This window comes from Augochlora pura, chromosome 3 (assembly GCF_028453695.1).
Source record: "Augochlora pura isolate Apur16 chromosome 3, APUR_v2.2.1, whole genome shotgun sequence".
In the NCBI taxonomy this organism is placed as follows: domain Eukaryota; kingdom Metazoa; phylum Arthropoda; class Insecta; order Hymenoptera; family Halictidae; genus Augochlora; species Augochlora pura.
Genome location: NC_135774.1, coordinates 116,987 through 140,840, shown reverse-complemented (window position 1 = coordinate 140,840; position 23,854 = coordinate 116,987). Strand labels below are relative to the sequence as shown.

At 49.4% G+C, this 23,854-nt stretch overlaps 1 protein-coding gene across 1 annotated transcript; it reads left to right on the top strand.

Annotated features, from left to right (window-relative positions):
• Nucleotides 1-10,773: 10,773 nt before the first annotated feature.
• Nucleotides 10,774-14,643, top strand: LOC144478990 (uncharacterized). Its single transcript, XM_078197425.1, has 4 exons — nucleotides 10,774-10,881; nucleotides 11,048-11,253; nucleotides 11,349-11,460; nucleotides 12,241-14,643. Exons 1-4 carry the CDS (start codon nucleotides 10,813-10,815, stop codon nucleotides 12,622-12,624), a joined length of 771 nt encoding a protein of 256 aa, XP_078053551.1. The 5' UTR covers nucleotides 10,774-10,812; the 3' UTR covers nucleotides 12,625-14,643.
• The last annotated feature ends 9,211 nt before the right edge of the window (nucleotides 14,644-23,854 follow it).

Below are 23,854 nucleotides of genomic sequence, written 5' to 3'. Positions count from 1 at the left end.
CGATAATTGGGGAACAGCTCGAACGCTTGCAGGGAGTGCATAAATTCGATGATATAGCTACTCGTCGCCGGCGTAAAATTAAACACGCGTGATTTGAGCCGTAAACTCTGCAAATTTGTTTCCCGCGAACAATTTTACTGCCAAACATGTAGAGGATATGTGCATTTTGCTCGCACATATAGATCACCCGATAGGCTGCGTTATTTACGCCTTGGGACAGCTGATAAGCTTCCGAGGAGCTCTCCGCGTATTGAGACGTAACATTCAATCGATAGAGAGACGTCCGATGATCGGTCGCGTCGCGCGCTCGAATGCGAATTTGTATCGTCCCGAATTTACATAACTCGCCGAGACGATGCAACTTTCGAAAATTCGAGGAAAGGCGGGAGGATGTTGCGCGCTCGCTTCCATCTATGCGAGAACAGCCACGAGCTGTTAAACAAATATCGTAAGTAGAGCCTATTTCATTCGAAAAGTATTTTGCTGCAACCCGTTAGAATTTCTGCGCACGGAATCGAAATGTCTCAGCGTCGGCGTTTATTTAATCGCGTGGCTCGCCGCCGAATTCCAAACAAATCTCTTCTTGTTCAATAATAGAAACTCTTCGGTGAAGATCTCCTATTTAGCCTCGGCTACCGTTTCATCCGGAACGGACCAGGTGCGGAAAGCCACAAGTGTTGCTCGGACAGCTTTAATGAACCGCTGCAGTGGGCGATCTGGACAGTATCAACGGCAGTTGGCAATGGCACGGGCACGGGAACGGGAACGGGCACGGAGTGGAACGGGAACGGGAACGGGAACGGGAAGAGAGGCCGGGGAAAAGGCACGACGGAAAAAAGTCTTGCCCCGTGCGCCTGTTTGGTAACCGCTCGGCAAAGTTCTGGGCAGCAAGTGTGTGCTCGGTCCCGGTAACGGAACACCGCCGAGCCGAATGGATCGACAACAAACAGGAACTGAAAAGGGCGGCGCAGTTATCGGGTTACCTCGCGCAGCTTTCAGCCAACGCGGCTGATTTATTGGCGGAAGTCGATTAGAGGCAATCTTACAGTTAATTACCGTAGGAGCGCCGCGTGACGACGTATCGAAGATTGCGAGGGACTCTCGGGGGCGGATTCGGGGATGATTTAAGCCGACCGTATGCAAATGGCCGGATGACCAGAGGCTAGCCAGGCCACGAATACTCGCGAGGACCTTAATTTCGACCCTCTGAAATTTTCTGCAGATATTAAACCTTTTTCTCTCAACACGAACGACCAACATTTTCTGGCCATAATTTCTTCCGCGGCCGAGTCTTTTTCGGAACCTTTCCTTTTTCGTCGCCCAACGGAATTTTAATAAAGCCGCGATCCCGCCGCTTGTTGGTTCCTTCCTCTGTGTATGGAAAGCCTTTCCTTTTCATCTTTTCAACCTATCGTTGCGGGTTTAACGCGACACGGGCCAGCCTAATATTCCAGACGATATTATCAACGTGCTTGTCAGTTTCTTTCGGTATTCTCACCGTTGCTCTTGATTACTGGTTTTTATTACATCGGCAAGTTTTTAAAGTAATTACTTACGGAACGAGTTTGTTCGCGCCGAGATTGAAGAAATTACGCAATTGCCGGAGATTTCACACTTTTTGCGTATTATTTACAGTTTAATTTGGCGAGACCGAGCACCGAACCGTAAGAAAAAGCAACGCCGCGTGTCTCGCATCGAATTAAACTGTCTACGCGTACCGATAATTATGGTTAAGCCTTTGCGCTAGTAGACGTTTTAACTCCAAAATCCAACGTTGTTTTTCCGATCTACAATACATTTCGAATTGACAGGAATTAGCGCGTTTTGCGAAAGAATGAAAAATTGGAAAAATGAGCTCGAAGAGGTCGAACAGAGAGTAGAGAAGCTACGACGAGCCGAAAAACAATAGTTTGCCGATCCACTTTCCATTATATCCGGAAAATATCGGTGTAGCCGGCAGTGGCGTAGTTTACAGAGCGTGCGCCGGATTCCGTGACCGGAACCGCGTCCGAATTTTGTCGGTTCGTCGGTCCCTAATCCGTATCAGGCCTTTTCCAGTAGTAGTTCCACGGAATCGGAATCGGAGTCGGAATCGGAATCGGAATACGCTGGCTGCTCGCCGGGGATGATCCTAAATAAACACGCGCACGGCCACACGACCGGCATCCCCTCTACCGGCCTGGAAGCCCCTTCCATTGGCAGCCCCGAGAGCAAACAGGCGAAACTACAATGCGGCGCATTGTCGCGAAAGGGCGGCAGGTTCGAGAAGAAGAATTCGACGGCCGAAGGTGGAAAAGCTGCTACCTACACAACTACGGCCGCCCTCGCTCTCGGTCTCCTCTTTTTCTCCCTCGTTTCCCCGTTTCCCCGCAACCCCCGCAACCCCCGCAACAGCCACGGCCACCGATGAATGCGCCCTTTCAGGGTACACGGTGTTATGTCACGACCTGTCTACTTTAGACTCCCGTGGGAGCACGCGGATGCTGAAACGGGGCCAGAATACGGGAAGGACGCGACGCGGGGCGGCGAGGCGCGGCGAGGCGAGGCGAGGCGCGCAGCCTGCCGGGGATGATGGATGGGAATCTGGGACAAATCGATCGGCGCCGAGTACATCTACAGGGTGATTCCGAAAGGGATTGAAAAGTTTCGGACACGTACTTTCGTACCGTGATACATGGCGAAATGTTTCCGCCGAACTTGCGTTTCTCGGAGGACTGTTTGTCTTACGGGTGGCGTCGTGGACAGACTGTGGGGATGAGGAACGATAGTCTACATTATTTTCAATCGTTTCCGTGACGTACGATATTTCAGAGTACGAACCGGATTAGCTAGAAAACGGAAGAAATTGGCTTTATAGAAAATCCTGAACGAGAAATAAACATGCATCGCGAATCAGATGGTTCCCACCCCTAACGTGTCTATCAATGTCAATGCTTGAAAAATATCCAAGGGCTGGAAACGCGCGAACATCGATAATTAATTCATGATACGCAAGATCGATCGTTCGCGACGAAACGATGTAGCAAGCAACCGCGTACGTAGACGACGCGACACCGACTCGACAAACGCGATGTTCTACGAGCCGCGCGCGGCTGTCGCCACAACGTAGCAATCGTTGACAGATCGTGATGGAAACGATCTTGAAACGAGTCGCCGCTACCAATTCCGACCGCGTCGATCCGCGATCGAGCCGAGCCGATAGACGCGTGCCAAGAACACTGTTTCCTTTCAAGACTTTGTTTTTCACAGCCTCTCTATTACTCTGAATTATGCTGGCTACCTTCCTCGGAGATGGTTTCATCGTCTAACGAGGGAAAAACCCTAATCAGCCCGCGTGCTCGCCAGAAATTACCATACCGGCAAAAACGTCGGTTCCGGCAGACCGGTGCGAGGTCTCATTACGCAACATATATTTTCATCGTTACGGATCATTTCCCGGTTAAATGGCCGTCTACACCTGACCAGACGGGACGGCTGAAAATAATAATGCCGCGCGAACACGTTCGTAGATCGTCCTATATACCGGGGCAGAACGGCCACCGTACGTAACGAGCCGCCATTACACGCACGCATACCGCCGCGCGCCAGCCGATTGTAATTCATTCTCAGCAATTTCCGATTTATACCGCTCCCGCTGTGTCATTACGTCAACCATGGCGCATATTATTAAGCCGATTAGTCGCTCGCGCGGTTTCCCGAATCAATTTTACGTTGGCTAGCATAGATTATTTTTAATTAGACAGGGGATCTAATTTCCGTAAACGTTTCTCACTCTTGAGCAGCATTTCTATCTTCGGAAGATTAATTAAACGTAATTGTCTTCATTCGGTATAATAAACATCGGTATAATAAATCGATCGCAACGTAATAAATCGGTTAGCTGTCGGATCCTGCATCAAGATATCAATTACGATATTCTACGCGCGTTTTACAAGTAGCGCACAGCGTTTTGAAAGTCGCTGCAGCGTCGAAGATTGAAGGGAAAGCAGAAGGGAGACACAGCCCGAGAATATTCGGGGGAAATTGAGACAGCGAAGGAGCGTGCCGTGCAGCGTGGTCAGTTTTTCTCTGACAAAAGTTTGCCATGAGAAAGTAGAGGGCACGGAAGCTCGTCGGCTGCGACCGGTGGGATCTTATGTTTGGATAGTCTTTAACTGACTATTACACCTGAATGAAGCGTCTTAGAATGGAAAAGGGCAGCCGGGGCCCTTGATCCGACCGGCCCACTTCCTGTGAAACCCGAACGGTTGGAACAACCACGGAGGTTCAACGGTCAATGCTAATCGTGAATAATGACGAATGTCCCCCACTGGAACCGAACGAAACCACGATTCGACGTTTGCGTTTGCGACTGGTCTTACCTGATGTTTGCGAACGTGTCCCTTTTTTTCGCGCGACTGCTCGAGGGTCGCTCGAATCGTCGTCGTATCTTTGGCGATCGTGTTACCAATTGCTCTGACCCGTGCACAGGACCTCTCCATTCGGACAGTTTCATTGCCAGCTTTCTTTATCTTAGAAATCAAAATTGAAACGCTCGAACGCATTAATGATAATTATGCATAGGTAAAAGGATACCGAGTATATTTCCTATTTACTTGTGCATTGAACAATATCGAAAAACATTGAAACTAAACTTCTTTTGTCTTCGGATAGGGGACACGGCCGTTCTCACGATTTGTTGAAAACGGATTACTAGATCCACTTAACTTCCGCGATTCAGCAATACGGACGCAGGCGGCAGAGACCACCCGTCGCCGCCTAAATGGTGGAATCATCTCGAGTGTATTTATCCACGTGATCTTCGAACAACAAACGTAGAAATCCTTAAATCCTAAATCAACCTGCCGCGAAGCCGAAACCGAAGGCAAACTGCAAACAAACGGGGCGGCGGCGGCAGTGGCAGTGGCGGCGGCAGTGGCAACGCGAGGGGGTTGCCCGCGGTCCAATCTGGCGAAAGTCAAATATTGGGTGTCCAAATAGTACGTGCTTCTGCGGGCCATTTGAGTCATCGCGATTTAATGGAGGCACGGTTCGCGACTAATCCTATTTTATCATCGTTTTAACCTGAAAATATTCCTGGCGCTTTCGAACCGTCGGAATTCGCCAGATTCTACGAAATCCTTCGCCACTCTTGTCTCTCACGTCCACGGAAATGAAGAAAAAACACTGGGCAAAGTTCTCGAACGGTGGAAAAACTACTATCCTCCGCACTAGTAAAAATTTCTTTTGCTTTTTTCGCTGTAAACGAAGTCTGCGTCAATCGAAGAAAAGTCATGGAAATCTTGGCCATTATTATCGTTCGTATCCTCGATAATGTGTATCGATAAAAATAGGCCCACCACGATCCAATGAAGGGCAAAAAAACAACGAATAGAAAAATACTCGAGTTTCCGAAGAAAACCGCTTCTCCGATATCAGCCACCCAAAAAGCAGCTCCATCGGCTTTAGTCAAACAGCTTCCCACACTCGCGGGCAACTCCTCCGGCACCGAGTCGTCGCCATCGAACGGAACGATCGGAGGAGACCATCGGAATACCCTGAAACCCGGAAATCGTTCTTCAAACAATCTCCGTCCCCGGAGGATCGGCTCGGCTCTTGCAAAGACACGTCGATCGAAGAGGTGTCGTAAAAAATGCTTTTCGCGAGGGCCCCGGGGGAAGCTTTTAAAGTCGGCTCCCTTATCTGAAACGACCTGGCTTCTTGATGGCGGTGGCGTCGAACGGGGGCGAGCCGTGAAGACGATACGCGCCCGAGGGGGAGGGGCAAGAGTAGAGGAAGAAGAAGAGAAGGTAGAAAAGAAGGAAGAGGAAGAAGAAGAAGAAGAAGAAGAAGACGAACGAGAGAGAAGACAATGACCGCTGTTCAAACAGAGATACTTCAAACGACTGCCGCGCCGCTTCGTGAGAATGCAGAGCGTTGCAGTTCACCGCGGTTCCGCAGGCATCCGCTGACGCGGGCGCGGGCGCGGACGCATCCCCTGCGGCCGTTTAAGGACATCCGCCTACTGAAATAACAAATATTTGTGCCACGGAAGGTTGCAGACTCGGCGAACCCTTTCATTTGTAGCGACAAGTTCGAAATTAGTGCGGCGAGAAACAAGGCCGGCGGACGAGTTAGAGCCGACGGGATGCCTCACCGTCCTCTCCAAAGGATGTTTTACTAGGACGTACCCGCCCGGAGCGGAGCGACCGCCGCCGCCGACGCCGCCGCGTCCTGACGGACTGAGAAATAACCGAGTCTCTGTAAATACAGGTGCAACCTCGAATAATCACCGGTTCGGAGGCGGCGGCGTTTTCTGCGCACAGCGCAGGCCCACGCGGCTTTTTCGATCCCGGTCTGGCGACCGGGTTTCGGTTCTTCCAACGATCGCGGGCTGTAAAACCAGGCTAAGGTGTAATGGTCGCGAAAGTATGGGGAGAGCAAGGTTTTTACGGCGGCGAGGCGTTGCAAGCCGCCGTCGCACAGCCGCGCCATGCCGCGCCATGCCGCGAGCATGGAAAAGCAAATAACGAGCAGCCTTTACGACCGACGCGTTGCTTTTCCTCTCTGCGCGCTCGCAGAAATCGCGATCTGCTGCTTTGCTGCACCTGGGGAAAGCCGATGAAAAGTTTCGCCTTTTCTGTCAGAGGCAGTGTCCCTTTGAAAGAAACTTCTGCATCGACCTGGTCGACTTCGACCACTCGTTGCAACGACACAATTTTAGCTTCTCGATATTGCACATTTTTATTTAGAGACGAGTAACAAAGACGAGTACATCGTACGCGCGAAACACCGTAAAAATAAGTTACCGCGCAAGCGATACCATCCTCCACATCGCTCGCGGCAGCACAGAATTCGAATCAAGCGGAACGAGCTTCGATATCCGAACAATTGCGCAACGGAATCGCCATGAATCGCGGCCAACGATTCATAAATTTGCAAATGTAACCAACACCGCAGAAAACCGCGCAAAGTTCACGCGAACAGGAAAAATCATTTGCATAAATACCTGCGGTCCGTTGGTCGGGCGTGCGGGCACGGTAAACTCGGGTGCATCGAGCGTCGAGGTGACAAGAGGCATGTACTTCGGGTGCGCTTCGAAGTAATTACGCCGGGAGGACTGCACGGCGAAGACAATGGACTGCTCATCTGCATACGTCAGAAACGGGTTCAGGGTTTGACTGACGAGCGCCGCCCCCTCCTAATCGTTCGATCGCTAAAAATTCACAAAAAGGACGCCGTGAGTTCGAGGTACGCGGAGAGCGCGAGAGAAAAGGATTGTGTGCGAGAGAAGGGGTGTGGGGTGAACAGAAGAGAGGAGAAGAGAGGAGAAGAGAGGAGAAGAGAGGAGAAGAGAAGAGAAGAGAGAAGAAGAGTCCTGAGAAACAAACTAAGACGAGACCGTTCGGCACCGGGCATCGGGCACCGCCCTAGCACTCCACCCATCCATCTACAGCTTGCATATATTTTTGGGCAGCTAGTTTTTTCCCCGAGGGAGATTTATCACGTCCCTACGCCTCTTTCGCGGGCTGGTCCATCAGTGCGTCGACGTGTGGCAGGGAATAATTGGCAGGCTCGGGGAACCGACGCGTTTACTACGGGAACACTCGTTCGTAGATTGTTCGGAGAACGGGAACGGTAAAACCGTCGCGAATCGGCAAAGTGGTCGCCCGAAAAATCTGCAGGTTCGGCGCCTCTCTCTCCGGTAAACACCATTAAACCGCTTCCAAGTTCTCCTCCGTCCACTTTCGCAGCACGGCTATCGCGATTAGACCGTTTCGATACTTTGGAAATAGGGAACCGCTCGCGAGATTACGAAGAGTCACGATCGCAATCTTCGCTCGACTGTTCAATTATTCTATGTCTAGACTTAGGGGAGAAAATGGCGAATCTAACGCAACGCAATAAAGATATTTGTGAAATTTAGTTGCATTCTTGCGCTATTATTAATTCATTGAAACGATCCAGGAGAGAAACGAATGTGTCTGCATATCTCGTGCAAGTTGCAATTAGCGCAGACTACTTACTGCGCAGAAAAATACGCGGTTTAATCATTCTACTGCCACGGATTGCCTCGATGTTTTTAGTTTATAGCAGACAGGTGCTGGCAATTCGCTGGTTACAGCGTTGGACAACTATTTTATTGGGTTGTTACTTATCTGTTTGTTTCAAGGAACACTGTACACTTTACTTTAAAGCCTGTAAATCAAGTTTTTAAGTCCTACTTTAAGTGCCTGAAGTAGAATCTATTTTTGACAAACAAACATAGAGTAATTGCATGGTTATTCCAAAGAGTTTCAAACAAATTCTTACTTTTGTATTGTATTAACTCAGTGTATTAACTGTTGTATTAACAGATGCTCGATTCTTTTGAAGAATTCTACGCAATTCTACAAAGTTAAAATTCAGTAAATTATTTAATTCCAATTATTTCAACATCCACAATTTTCTTTCGTATATAAGCTTCCGAGGGGCCACTGTAAAGATGTGGTTTCACTTTTTCAGATTACGTTGGAAGGATTAAGGAACAAAATTATTCCAACTCCGTAGATTCCTTTGAATTTACAGATTGTCAAAAGAATAAAAATGTCTCCGGCTTCTCTTTTCTTTTTGTAACAGTAGAAGGTTTCCGAAGCAAAGTTCAAAGACGCGACTGTGGACACTTTACCTTTTAAAGTGGCCGCGACCAGAACGTTCCGAGATTGTTCTGCGGAAAGTTACTCGGTACTTAACACTCCATTCTTCCATTTATCAATTGTACCCCGGAGATTTCAAAACTGCAGAGACTGCGTTCTCTAATTCGTCAAATTGTATCCAGCAGCGCTTAAAGGAATCAATTAACCCTTTGCATTCGAGCAATGGCTCCGAGACGTTACGGAAAATTGCATAATGACACGAAATCGTTCGACGCGTTCGTCGAGGAAAGCGGAAAGTCTCGGCGCCACTTGACGCGGAATTTCTGCGAGAAAGAGAAACGGCAATTCATAAACCTAAATAAAATAGATTAGCGTGGAAGGCGAATCGCCGACACTAATTTGCCCGTGTGCAATTAAAACGATTTCAATCGCAGAAAGCGCCGTTTCTGGTTGCGGCGACCCACCGGGTCCCGACAAAAGGCGCAATCGATAGCGGGGTACGGCCGGCGTTGAACCGTTCCTCTCGTTCTCTCGTTAGAGGCAAACGGAAACAGTTAATTAAGTCACTCGGGACACGGGCGGCTCGTTTCTGACGCCAGTCGGTACAGAATGCGGGATAATCGACCCACTTCTCGTGACATTTCTGCCATTTTCTCGGCGACGGCGGCGGCGCGGCATGCTGGACCGATCGCACGCGCGTTCTCGCAAGAGAACGGCCGCGATTATTCCATGTTTGGCGTAAACATCGATCGGCCCGAAGAACTTTGAACGCCTTACCTTCGGGCGGCGAGAGACGCTCGATCCGGTCCGATCCATGGAACAAATTTTCTTGACAGCGCGAATGGTCGGGATAAATTACGTGACCGTTTACGGTTGTCCACTGGGAGCGACTCTTACGCCGATCCTGCCAATTCGAGCCAGAACCATTCTGATGTACGCTTTCGACTCATGTTCATGGACGACATCACGTTTTGCTCGGTGGCTTATTAATATTTCATTCGTTAAATCTCGAACATTGAAATGGCACAACTTTTACCTGTACCATTGTTTATTGCTTTATACAGAAGGCTATTAGATCGATTATTTTACCACCGATTTACTCACCGATAAAACTGTGCTCATCATTTTATCGGCACACGCTCGTTGAATATTGGATGATAGAAATTCCTCGGCAATTCGGGAAACACGGATCTTGACGCATCGTTAAAATGTAAAATTAATCTTCCCTCGTTTCCGTTGCCCACTGCAACTCCTCTAACAATGTTCCGCCAGGAATTTTAAAGCGCCAGAACTTTCCCGAGCAGCTTCGAGTTGATTGTGAAAGTTTTTGTCTAGAAGTTTGTCCAGTTTATTCGCTCGAAGAATATAAATATCCGCAGCGACTGCCGCGCAACTCGATCGCCTAAAATCATTTATAAATTGTCTGCCGAATGTCGGATCGATGAATCACTAATTCAGATGTTTGCGATCGAAATTCGTCCGACGTTAATTCGATGCACCGAATGGTTTCACGGTAATATAAAGAAGAAACTTCGGCAACTGTTTCAACATTTGAATCGCGTTTGGAACGTCCTAATGGATAATGATGGCGAGAGGATCCGGCGAAGCAGGCAAAACTGTCACATTTTTTGTTTCCGAGGCTGTTCGCATTCCAGAGGAATGCTCAGCCGAAAGATAAATAGCAGTCTGTGTTAACTTACGGAAGCTTCATCCATTCGCCAAACAGTCGGGAATTAGCCGGAACAGGGTTCCGGTTGCTAAAATGCCTCCGAAACAAAACTAGACACGGCGTTCGCTCCATGCAAACACAGATGAACATACAAGCTACGAATTTTCTGCTGTTTCTTTCCCCTTTTCCTCCCAACGTTTTCTTGGCACGTTGACTGCCGCGAGCCATCGCCAGATATACCATACTATACTATACTATACTATACACGAATATGTTGAACTGGAAATGGATTTGACAAACTTTTCACCAATGCGAATATCATTTTCGATGTACAGTCAGTTTTTAATAGAAATATTTGCATGTACCAATACCAAGCAAATAGGGATCTCGATTACACGCGATACGGCACTGATGTAAACATTCTACGTAGTAAGGACTTTCCATTGTCACGGTCGTTCCTATAGACATCGTCGGCAGTTCCACCAAATATTTTCGTGCGAACAGAGTCGTTTCGGAAGGACTCCAGCCATGAGCATTATAACATTTTCCGAAGAATTTACGCAGCTGATTGGTCGCTGGAGAGAGTTTGTTCCAAATGTAACGTATAATTTTTATTTAAAATACTTTTAGCGATAACATCCTAACGATAATATCCTGTAGCATTGCTTTATAGTTTTAGCTGTAAGCTAATCGACAAAGAAACAGCCAACGCCGAGTTGGCACCGATACACCGAGTAATTGCTTCAATTTTGAATCACTGTAGGGAGATGGCACCGTAGCTCCGCGTCTAACGAACCAAGAAATAATAGATGCTGTGAGGAACGTGTTACGACTAACGCTGCATTCGAATTCGGATATACCGGATTACTCTCCGGTTAGAACACCTGTGACGGGTATCGAGGTTCACACTCCGGCTACACCTGTGGCACCGAAATTCAACCGCAGTCAAATGAATTCGTCTATCGGCAGGTTGTTAGAGCAATTTTCATTCAAGCTGTCGGTAACCAAAATTTCTTTGGAAACTCCATGAAATGGTATCGTATTGGAATGTGAATGTGTTTCAGGTACAGATCATTGGACACGCTGATAACTCAAGACAAAGAGCAGACGAAGACAAACGAGGATCAAAGCGGTGGCAAATTCGATGGGGATGCAACGATAGTTTACGAACAGAAGGTATTTACTAAGAAATATCCTTTGCTATCGCGTATTTATTTTTAGAATTCTCTACAATTTTTTCATCGACCACGAAAGGTTGATTCAGTTTCTGCAACAAGCGATCATTTGTATTTCTGCTCGTCGATCAACTATTCCGATTTCATTTAGGTTAATCGTTTATGACATCGGATCAACTCGTTCTACTATGCAAGTAGGTTTATTTCACGTTCGAGTCCAGCCATTCGCAGAGAGTCGCAAAGTTGCCGGATCGATGTTCGTTCGCGGACGAGCGACCGACTGCAAAAAATCCTGAAAAAATAGACGCGATGCGCGATGATAGACCCCCTCGCCGGTGTCGCGTTGAAATCGATACATGAAAAAGATTGACAAATTTACATTACACGCTCGTTACTTCACACACTCGACGACACCGTCGTTCGAGTTTCTGAGATCAACTCGATACCGCGTTACGTAAATTTTACGTCATGCGCCACCGTGTACCCAAGTTTCTCTGCATCCATCATTCGAACACTTTTGAAATCAGAAATTAAGCCGATAAAATCTATAAACCGTTAATTCCTCGATTTACATTCGCTTTAATACCGCGCGTCACAGCTCGTAACGCATAGCAACAATTTAATTGGGTTTCCGAAGAACAGACGGTTACACGAGAATGCATTTTCCAAAATATTTAGCAGTGTTGGGATTTTTACGTGATTATTGAACCTTGCAACACGATATTTCAATTACTATGGTGATTTTATCGAAGAATACTAAATCGAACACCGATATTCGCAGAACGCGTGCGAAGAGCACATAAAGTCTATTCGACGGCTGTCGAACGTCGCAGCTCGCTCGGGAACGGTTCGGCCCTCGACAATGGCGATGAGACCAACTATGCCGTCTAAGCAGAGAAGATCCACCGCGGTCCCGGCGACGCCCACGTCCTCGAAATTTAACCTGACGCTCAATGTTGAGAAGATCACGAACCCCATGAGACGCAGGAGCATCGCTATCGGTTCGGTGAAGAATACCCCGTCCGTCTCGACCACGAACCGTACGCCGTCGGTGGCGGTCGCGCCCATGCCAAGATCGCCGATCTCCACAAGAAACTCAAAATACGCCTACGTGCAGAGTACGATACCAAAAACTGCGAGAGCTATAAGGAAATCGGCCAAGTAAATCGACAACTTGTAAACGAGGCAGGTGTATTCGTTGTTGGAAGATGACGCGGCAGTCTCTACTAGGGTCCTCTTTAAATTATTTATGAAATTTGTAGATGAAGTATACATTAAGAGTTCAGATTCCTTACATACGTGGAAATGTTATTTATTATATGTTATCAGAGCCTTCGGAGAATTACTTGGAAAAAATTTAGATTCGTTTGACACGGTTTTGTATTTCGCGTACAATTTCATTAATTTTCTGCGTATATGAAATAGGTGTATTTGTGAATTGTGAATTGCTATGAATGAATGGACCGTTATTACTTGATTTCGGGCACAAAGCATTTATGACAAAAATGATTAGATGAAATGTCAACGCGTAGACGCATTCGAAAAATTTCAGATCATTGCCGCCTCTGTTCCTCAAAATTTTTAATTTGCATAAAGATCGGCAGTCCGTTCGCGCCTCGTGGAATTGTGCGTCATAAAATGTCTTAAACTGTCGCAACAAACGCCGATAGCGACCACGTGTTGGAGTCGTTGCTCGATACAGCCCCTAGCAAAAAGTATTCGTACCCCTTTAAAAATGCAATAACTTTTTGAAGCTCCACTACGTGACTTGAATTTCTTTTAAATGTTAACAGAATTTCAAAAAAAGAAGTCATTCCACCGTAAAATAGTTGCTCGTAGATTTAAAAAAAGATTCGAGTTATTTGAACCAGTTTGAAAAAAATCATTGCGTTTTAAAAAGTGATCGAACACCGTTTCGCCAGGAGTTGTATCTGCCACGCCGCGCGTAGAAATCTGACGAATCGACACCCGCTTGCTACCAATGACGGACTCGTGTTCCGCATAGCTGTCATCAATTTCGAAAAATGTCAGGCGCTACCAGGGACTATTGGTTTGGCTAAATCTACAGAGATCCTCGCGGCGAGGCGCGGTGGTCATGATGAATGGCTTAGAATCGGTGCCGGTGTCCAGTCGATTAAAATCTTAGGACGCAGCGGCGCGCGAAATCGCTGCGATAAATCACGGAAAAGAGAAAATCGATCTTCACGCCCATTTCTGTGGGGAATCGGGTGGCCCGCGGCCACGCTTTTGGCGCGAGCGCGAACGCGAACGACAGCGAGAGCGAGAGCGAGAGCGAGAGCGAGAGCGAGAGCGAGAGCGAGAGCGAGAGCGAGAGCAAGAGCACGGCCGCGATCAAACAACGGGGCCCGGGCATAACAATTTTCGGCTGCCGACGCGACGAGAAGCGGCGCGACGCTCCCATTCTTGGCAGCGACCTGCGGCTGCTGGTATGCAAGGTGTTCGCCGTGGCGAGTGGCGAGTAGCGAGTGGCGAGTGGCGAGTGGCGAGTGGCGAATGCACGGGGGAGAAAACGACGAAAATGCATGAACCAGAGCACGCCCTGCGGCCGATTCACCCACGTTCAGAGCCGGCCGATCGAGTTTCGAAAGTCCGTGTATGTACGATCCCCGGCACATCGGTGATGCAACTTCATCGGCCGCCGCCAATGATCTGAATTTTAAATTGCGCCAAGGGAACATTAAATTATTCGGGCGGCACGTATGTAAAGTGTCTCATTTAGCTTATTAACCGGACGCCCGATCGTGACGAACCTGCGCCAGAAATTTGTACGCCGTGTTCTGTGATTTCGCATCAAATGGGAATTTCAGATTGTCTTGGCATATTCGGTATTGCTCGGATCATTTTACCCGGGCTTGGATGATTCAAGTTTCATGGTTTTACAGGTAGGAGATATTCGATGGTATGTGTTTGTTACAATGCTCTTATCATGTTACCAGAGCTTGGATGATTCAAGTTTCATGGTTTTACAAATAGGAGATATTCGATGGTATGTGATTGTTATAAGAATTGTGTAATTGATATTTATTTAGTGAATGTTGAGAACGAGTACTGGGTGGTGAAACTTGTTAGAATTAATTTCGATGTTTCGTTATCTATTTAGATGTTTGATAGATTGTATGGTTACCTATGCTCTGTAAATTTCAAGGAAATAATATTGGCACTTTCTGTATCTCATACGATCTTGTAAATTTTATTTCAACGCATGCATCTCGGTCCTATTTCAAATTCTTCTCGAAAGGCGCACGAATCGAATTCGCAGCAACCAATATTATTTAAGCGACGAAACGGGCAACGTGCTACGTCGTTTCTCATTATCAGCAACACGTTCTTCAAATTGATTAAAAATTACTCCGTCTTAATTACGAAAGGGGGAATCGGGAAAGCAGTTAACCAACGAACCATCGCGCGTCGCTAAGTTACGACGGACAAATTAACTATTAGCATCCCGGCCTCTAATTATAAAAAACGCGTAGGCGTTACTTTGGCGCCGCGAGCCTTCATCAATCACCCGTCAATCCGGGAACCGGCGTTTCTTTTAGATTATCCGATCTTTGTCTAGAAAGGTAGACCATAGTTACTACAGGGTTGGCAATCTCTCAACTTGCAATTATCCCTCGGGATGCGAGCGATCTATCCAACCTCGGATCCTGCTGAACCGCCATTCGACAACGCATTAATGCTCGTAGACAGGAATTAAGAATTTCAAGAAACTTTCTGTTGATAAATTACCTTTCCATTTTTTTTTTTATTATTAAACCTTTCCATTTTACTGACAAACCTGTAGAAACGATTACTTTGCTTTGCTGCAAAGTGGTCCAATTATCCAATGCCCTGCTGCCATCAGCTCATCTTCAATTTCAATATATTAGACTCGCTACTTTAAGATGCTCGTATCTATCGGAGCTAATTAAAACATTTTCATTATAATAACCTGACAATATAGTGAGTAAGTTGAAAAGAAATAATCTGATCATCGACTGACATTCAATGTCCAAATAAAGCAGGCTTCCCTCTAATCTCATAATCTTGCAAGATTATCGAGCGCATTCTCACCTCGAATTTTAGAACAGTAATTTCACAACATTTCGTTCATTGGCTTAATAACATAGAATCCACCGTAAGCACCGTCGTCGCTTGCGAGAGCATCAGATATCCGAACCCCTGCAAAGGGTGATTCCGCGAGAGGGCTCTTCGTCAGCCGATCCACCGATCCGATTGCAACATTACGAGCCGCGTGCATCGTGCATCGTGCATCCCATTGCGGGTGCACCGGCCGCGGCCCCCAGGTGATCGAAAACGCGTCGGACCATAGATCGAGCGCGTCGACACTGTTATTACGCAATCTTTTTAACGCGATAATCGAGGCCGATTATACGACCGATATATACGCATGGATTTCGCCTGATTTACATGAAAATTTCGCGAGCCCCTCTGTCTCTGTCCCCAGTCTCTGCCTCCCAGTGTCTCCCTCGGAAAGAAATCGTGTTTGACCGGTCCTTCCGCGTTATCGTGTCATCGGTCATTACCACCGAAAACACCGTTCATCAATATTAATGACTGAGGACAGTTCTTTCTCGCTCTGACCCGATAACGACGCGTTCTTCTCGCCATTAATACCGCGATCAGCGAGATCCAGCTGCCACTTTGCTCGCGAAATGAATTCGCGACGCTGGCCGGTCGTCTTTTTGCCGGTTCCGATTCCGAGCCGAGCTTCCCTTTTTCCTTGCCCGCTGCGCATCGGCTGCCTACCGATGACGAGGATTCGGCGACCGGCAATTTGCGCGGCGAAAACAAATCGCGCCTTTCAAAAACATACTCGCCGGAAGAAAAAGCGTGAAGAATCTCGAGCGCAGAGAGTCGCGCTGTGATTCGGGAGCTCCGCGAACCTGCCGCGTATAGCGAGCCTCTTTTATAAGGCGTGCAGGCACCGAAAGATGAGTTCTATAAATCACAAGGTAAGTGTGGACGGTGCCGCGGAGATCGTTAGCTCTGCACCGGCTGATGAGGAAATCGACCATTCTATCGGAGCGCGAAGATCGGTGTAATTGGACGATTCTGGATCTTTGGCCAATACGAATTCTTTTACGCGACCTCGGTATCGTAATAACCACTAGACGTGTACACGCTGCGCCTTCGTTTGCGAACAATATTCGTTCGAGATACCTCGAGTAACCCGAAATTTATTTATAATCCTCAGCCTATATTCAACGACCCTCCGCATCTACCATAATTTATTGGAGAGAAAAAAGGAAAGCAGGTTAAGTGGGGTTGATTTAATTCCGCGGAGCAGCCTTAATTCTTACCTTGGCATCCCGTCCTGAGATCGTGTCCAGTAAATCAAGAATGACCGGTCGATCGATTCCGGTCTGCGAAGAACAAACTCATTGCGCCAAGTACCCGAAAGTTACCCGCCTTCGGTGCATTTCCCGTGCAATCGAAATCGGTAAGTTAATCGTCGATGCGTACGATCACGCGATCGATGCTCCAGACGGTCGGGGGCTGCAATTTGACCACGCTCAAGACCGGTCCACCTTGGCACCTGTTCGGAAGCGGGATCTATGATTCTCGTGCAAACTCACTCGTGCAACTTCAGGTAGCAAAAAGTCCGATCTCAGCGTCGTTCGATGCAACCTTCGGTATGCACGAGACCGAATCGATGACGAAGAAGGAGGATGCGGTCGTGGTAGCCGAAGAGAGAGAGAGAGAGAGAGAGAGAGAGAGAGAGAGAAGGAGATAGCAATCTGGCCTCCACAGGGGAGCGCAGGGGATACATCGAAAAATGGGTGGAGAATAGAAGCAGCCAGGATACGGTAAACGCCAGTTTGGCGGATCCCGGTCGGTCCATCCGGCCGGAAAGGCGTCGGGACGGGACGGGGGGCGGGGGACGGGGGGGACATTGATTATACGTGTCTTTTTAACACAAAAGGCTCGAAAACCAACACCGTAATACGACGGGGTGGCCGGCGCCCTGTAATTCACCGCGTCCACGCCGAAGCCTGGTTTCGTGATGAGACAACCGTCTCGAAAATTGCGATAGTCGGCCTCGAAATAAGGTGAGATTGGTTCGATCTCGGTCTCGTCGCGTCGCCGCGCTGCGCCGTTAACCAACGGGCCCCTCCTGGCCGAGTTATTATTTGTTTTTGCCCCGGGCGACTATCACGGTACTTATCGAGTCACCGTTCGCCTCGGCTGCAACGGCGAACATCGTCACGCCCCGATCCGTTCGAGGAAAAACAAGAGAGAGCGCGCAACTTGTTTCACGAAAACGCGTGGGTGCCCAACAGCAGATCCGGACCTCCTCTCTTTCAACCCTAGAGGCTAGAGGCTAGAGGCTGGAGTCTAGAGCATTATCTTGACGCATTGCGCGGTTTCTATACGCATCTCTTCGCGTAAACTAGGTCGTTGGCGGAGGGGTAGCTTAAAAGCGCATCGGTTTCTTAATGTCGTAACGAAATGCGTCTAAAATATCCTAAAACATCGATGCGATAAATGCGTGACCGATGACCGATTCTGAAATTGCGGTAACCGGTAAGCCGGCGTCGCGAGTTAAGGTTAATCGGAGCTGCGTCACGATTCCCATGGCCCCTTGGTCCAACGCTATCAAGGAGTACTCCTTCCCGCCAAGGTCCATTCGATCGACCGTGAGCACCCATCATCCATGATTCACCGGAGCTGTTTCCGAGTCTCGGGTCCCGGATCCTGGGTCTCGGGGATTGGAGAAGCTCGCAAAAAAGGTTGACGAAGGCGCGAATCGAGTAAATTGTTAGGGAACCCACGGGGGCCATAGCCCGGCTGCAATTTCGGCCCCAGGGGAGCTAGCGGCGCCTCCCGAACGATAATTGATATCACCTGCCATGTAAATATCGGTTATCGGCGTGGCCCCGGTACCTGTCGGTGGAAAAAGGTCCGCCCGAATGAAAATTACCGAATAACCAACGGCGAGATAATTACGTGTTGGTTTTAGAAAAGGGGAAGCACCGGTTAATTCCACACTTCGCGACCTGGACAAAAGACCCCGCTGCTGCCTCTCCGTTCGGGTCATCGCGATCTTTTTTCATTGGCATGCAGCCTCCACTTTCATGGACCCCGATCCTCTCTAGATTCGCTCGATGCTGTCTGACTCTAGACATGGCAACGGGTCCACGGATGCTTCTTCGCGACGACTTATCGACGACCCATCTTGTCGCTCAATTATTGTCTTTCAAATAAACTACATTACCGTTACGGTACAAGTAGATTGATAATATCTTCGGAAATACGCTCGTAGGACCTGAGAAAGACCCGAACGAGCGATCGTTCGATCAAACCATTTCTTTAGATTCATTGATAAAGTAGCTCAGGTTGCTCGCGATTCTTGCAAACAGCAGCAACAACCTAAGTATTAATTCCTGCAGGGACCAGAGTTCAGAGTCTAGACTAATCTATCGCAAACTCGACGTCCCGAAATCCTGTCGAGCATCCAGAAAAGTGCAGCACGCCGCTGCCACACCCGTAGGATTCCTCGGAGGAAACGAGCTCCGATATTCATCGTAGTGCTAAACTATCATTTAAAGACGGCCGGGAACACATCGTCCATCACGGTGCTCTACCATTTTCTGTATCTGGCCGCATTACGCGATTGCCGGCATCCAACTAATCATAGCCCATCCGCATCCGACGCGGAGACCGGCACCCCTCGACATCCTCGGATCGGACGAGATCATCTCGAGATTCCGTGCAACCTGTGGATCCGTGCGTATCGCGATGATTTGTGTCTGGCCGATACAGGGAACCGCGTCGTGCGTTGCCAGTTGCCAGTTGCCAGTTGCCAGACGCCTACCGCGTTCCGTTTGCTCGCCGAGGAACGCCTATTCGTAACGCCGCGTTAACACGTCGCAATCGTCGCTATCTTCGAGACGGCTGCGTATCTCGTTCGCGCTCTCAACACCTTCCTTATCGATGCTCCCTTTTACGCTCCCCTAATGACACGTTTCTCGATCACCCGAGGCAGGGTAGCCGCAAACACCGCTGGGAACACGTTTGTTTAGCGGCCGGATAGATTCCGTCGGCAACCGCCACGCCACGCCGCGCCGCGCCGCGCCGCACCGCGTCGGTTTAGGTCTGGGTTAGCTGGTTTTAGGCAGACACCTCCTCTCCTGGCGCGAGAGTCTAGACTGGCCCGCTGTATATTTAAACTCACAGATTTTCTTTTGCTCTCTCTCTCTCTCTCTCTCTCCCCGGACACCAAATTCTGGGTCTCTCGTATTTGGTTTCCTCCCTGGGCTTTCTGCTGTTCTCACAGCTTCTCGCTTCGTTATTGGCCGGTGCGCGAAAGTCTTGTTGCGAAGATCGGAGGAGAAGTGTAGGTGAACATTAAAATCCAATTTGGTGAGTGCGTTCGCAAGCAATTTTCAAAGGCAACTGTGTTCGCGCGACTTAGTTTTTGCTACTTTAGAATTCCTTTATCGCGCGAAGCCTTCTCGCCAACAACTTTATTCATGTCTTAACAAAGTCCAGAACCTAGGTGCTAAATTCGAAAGTCCGCGGTCGTTGATTCGGCGACCATCCTCCTTCTCCGGGATCATCATCCATCCGTCCATTTTTCGCGCGACAGCCAATCACGCCGGTCAATAAATATGCAAAGCAGGCAATCGGTTTGGAAAAGCAAAACTGTCGGCGGAATCGGTTTCCTCCGGCGACACTGAATCGACGTCTCTCGAACCGGTTGACGTTTTAATAAAGCGTTACGGTTGCCGTTGAAACGGTGTGGCCCGTAATTAAAGACAGGGAAGCAGAATTTCGACAGACTGGTTGCTTTCCCGAGAAAGCCCGCGTCACGATGATTCCGTGCGATCGAGCCACGATCGAGGAACCGGCACCGGCTTCTCCCCTCGCGATCGCGAAGATGGAGATCTTCTCGGCCGTTCCACTCTCTCTCTCTCTCTCTCTCTCTCTCTCTCCCTCTCTCCCTCTCTCCCTGCGAGCCCCCGAATAGGTGGAAATGGTGTTCGCCACGGCGTCGGCTTTGATTTGGGTCGAACGAGTCGATACGAAGGCACGATAACGAAAGTGCTCGAACGGTAGTCTGTAATTAACGACGTTAAGGAAAGAATTTTTCGTCCGAGGCCCCGCAGGCAGCTGTGTGCATTGTGCGTTCACGCGAGACCTTTCCACCGTACGCGATAAGCTGCAATTAAATTGATTGGCTCGCGGAATTCAGCTGCGGTGAACGCTTGCCGGAATATGCATTTATGCCGGGGCAAAGGTGACCACCGTGGAAACCGAGAGCTGCGAACGCGAGCCGGGGCTCGAGGGGCACTGCTCGAGGGGGGGAACCATGCTCTGCGTGCCTTCGCATAACGAACTCTGCATCGCCGGACCCCCACGTTCTTCCCCGCTTCGATACGGAGATCTCCGGGCTGGGAAATTGGCACGCGAATTTCATACGCGTACTCGGACCTCCGAGGCACGCAGTTTCGCGTCTTTGCCAATTATTTGCAACCGAGAGAGAGAGAGAGAGAGAGAGAGAGAGAGAGAGAGAATCTGGCTCGCATAAACGAAGCTGCTCTTTCTAGCGTCTGCTGGCATCGCGACGTCTTCGCAGGCAGCCGCAGCGCTTCGAGCCGGCAAAGACGATTCGATAGAGGGGGAGAGGGATCGTCGGGTGAGCGGGGATAATATATTCATTGCAGCCGGACATCGTTGAAATATATTAAAGCGCGCGTAACGTTGCATCGGGAAGTGTCAAAAATCCCCTTTCAGCAAACACGCCTCCGCGCGGGTGTGCAGCTTGTCGAGCCTGCTGGTGGTGGATCGGAGAAGAAGAGACCAGCGTTACCGTAAAAAAGGTCGGGAGACCGGAATTTATGGCAGCCTAATTAATTCCTATGTATTTTCGGCCACTTCTCATGCAAAACGTCCCTCTCCGCGCGTGTCTTTATGGCTCCTCATGAGATATAAATGATCCGATAAAACGGTTAAGCGGCGAGGAACACCGTGGCCTGGGATTCGTGATGCCGAGACGCTATTATTATAGAAGAATAAAACTGTCGTGAGGCCGCGGGAGACGCGTTATAGCCGCCTCGACTCGATCTCATGAATATTCATATGGCGGGAAACATTCTTAGAAGCATGGACCGATTCGTTGTTTATTTTACGAAACTCCGGGGCCCGGGAGTCGGGAGGCGCCCTCGTACTCCCACTAGGCCCCGACGGCGTCGCGTCGCGTCGCGTCGCCTCTTCTTTTAGGCCACTCGATATCGCGATCCTGTAACTCGAACGCGAGCCCGCCGAACGAGCCAGGCTCCGGCTCCTTATTTTTAATAAACACGTGGGCACACGGAATTTCCAGCCGATATTAAAACCACCGGAGAACCGGCATTAATCAGACGAAGTTTTCGTGCTGGTAGTCCGTGTCCCTGCGTGGATGTTGATTTATGCTCGTGCCGTGCCTCCATGCTAATGGGAACGAATAAAGTATTATAATGGTTAATGCGGTGCTCGTGTTTTCGAGTGTTAACCGTCTGTTTTCGTTGTGGGAGATGCTTGATTTTTCAGAGAAAAATTCAAAACGGGCAACGCAGAAGTATAATTAGTTTGGAACTTGCTTTATAATACCGGTGTAGAGCGACCATCGTTTTAGCGGCAGTAAATGGTTCGCCGAATCACTGTCGTCTCGCTGAAAAATATTTCAGATGGGCGCGATTAAGCTAATAAATGGTATTTGAGCGAGGTAGAAACTCGCGTTACGCGAGATCGTAACAGCAACGGTCGAGTCACTGAGAGGGTTGCAACGACGACGTCGAGGAGATCCATAAAATATCATCCTAAGACGACTCTTAAAGAATCACCTGCGAATTCTCCGAGAGAAGAAAGACAAAATCTCACCGTCGGCCGAGGCAATCGAATCAAATCGAGTAGATGGGGAATGGCTCTGTGCGACGGGTCCGGTACTCTCGGCGGCATTAAGAGTCATTAAAATCGACCGTACACGCGTAGTTGACGGGTATCGACGAATGTGCAAACGAACCCGACACTTACCGAACTCGCGAGGCCTTTAATCAGTCGGCGCGGCGGAGCCCATTAAGCGCGAGCGTGCGTGCGCGCCTCGCGCTGACACGGCCGCGCGGCAGCCGCGGCTGCGGCCGCGGAATTCCGGATTCCGGGTTCGCGAGTACACACCTCGCCGATCCGCCGATCCGGCGATCCGCTCGCCTCGCCTCGCCTCGCCTCGGCTCGAATCGGCTCGGCTCGGCTCGGCTCGGCGTCGCGGATGCTCCTTATTATTCCACGTAGGCCAGGCTCGATACACGTACGCGGCGCGGGTACCTCACCGTGGGAAGCGGCGTACGCCGATGGAAATGCTAATTTTATGCGATTCCCGGCGTGCACCGGCGTTCCCCGCGCCGCCCCGCGCCGTCCCGCGACGCCCCGCGAAACGTGGTTACGCAATAAAACCGGCAATAATTGTGAGAACGGCCGCTGCTGCTCGCGACTCGCAACAGGACGCTGCGTGACACGCCGCCATCGCGGATGGACAGGTGCTTAATTTCGGAGCGGCACGGCGGCAACGGCGATCGCGAGACATCCGACTCGCGATTTCAACGATTTATGCGAAGCGGTACGCGACCACGCTCGCGGCTCTCTATCGAGCCCGCGAATCTAAGTCGAGCGCTCTCGGAGCGCATGCTGCTGCCGACGCGAGACCCGCGGCGAGACTCTCGTTACATTGCTCGCCACAGATCCGACAGCCAGATTTACAGTAGCGAGATTGACCGGTGCTGGGAACGAACAGGGATGGAAATTAATTATCGGGAATGAGATCGCGAGTGAAAGTCGCGAGCGATTTTCAACGCCGCCGCTCGTTTGATCGAATCGTTGGCCATTTCTTGGACAATGTAGTGGCTTTCTTTAAAGGTGCACCTACTTTCCGGCGTTACGGGAAACTCGATTGCGGAGCTCTGAATTTTCCAAATGCTCTCCTTCTTCTAATCGCTGGTCGGTACATGGAGAAGAACGAAACATCGCTGTCAGAATTTTCCGATATATTTATATGATATTTCTGCCGTAAACGCACAAAGTCCTGCATAGTTGTTAGAATACGTAATAGGAATGGTGCGCCCGGATGCCAATGTCGCTTTCGCGATAAACCGCGGGGAACGGCGATTTATTGGTCCGCCGCGCTGCGGCCAAGAGAGGCAAGCCGTATTTACTCGAGGTTGCAGGCGCGCACCGTTTACCTGTTACCCGTTACCCGTTACCCGTTACCCGTTACCCGTTACCCGTTACCTGTTACCTGTTACCTGTGCGCGGAGGGACACGTGACACACGCGAGTGGCACGCGCGGCTCGCGCTCGCCTCTTCCAATGGGCAGAACCAGTTCTCCATGGAATAGA

Coding starts and splice junctions, on each gene's coding strand:
- LOC144478990 (XM_078197425.1), top strand. CDS start 10,813: ATGAGCATTATAACATTTTCCGAAGAATTTACGCAGCTGATTGGTCGC. Junction 10,882..11,047: donor GGAGAGAGTTTGTTCCAAAT/GTAACGTATAAT, acceptor GAATCACTGTAG/GGAGATGGCACCGTAGCTCC. Junction 11,254..11,348: donor ATGAATTCGTCTATCGGCAG/GTTGTTAGAGCA, acceptor AATGTGTTTCAG/GTACAGATCATTGGACACGC.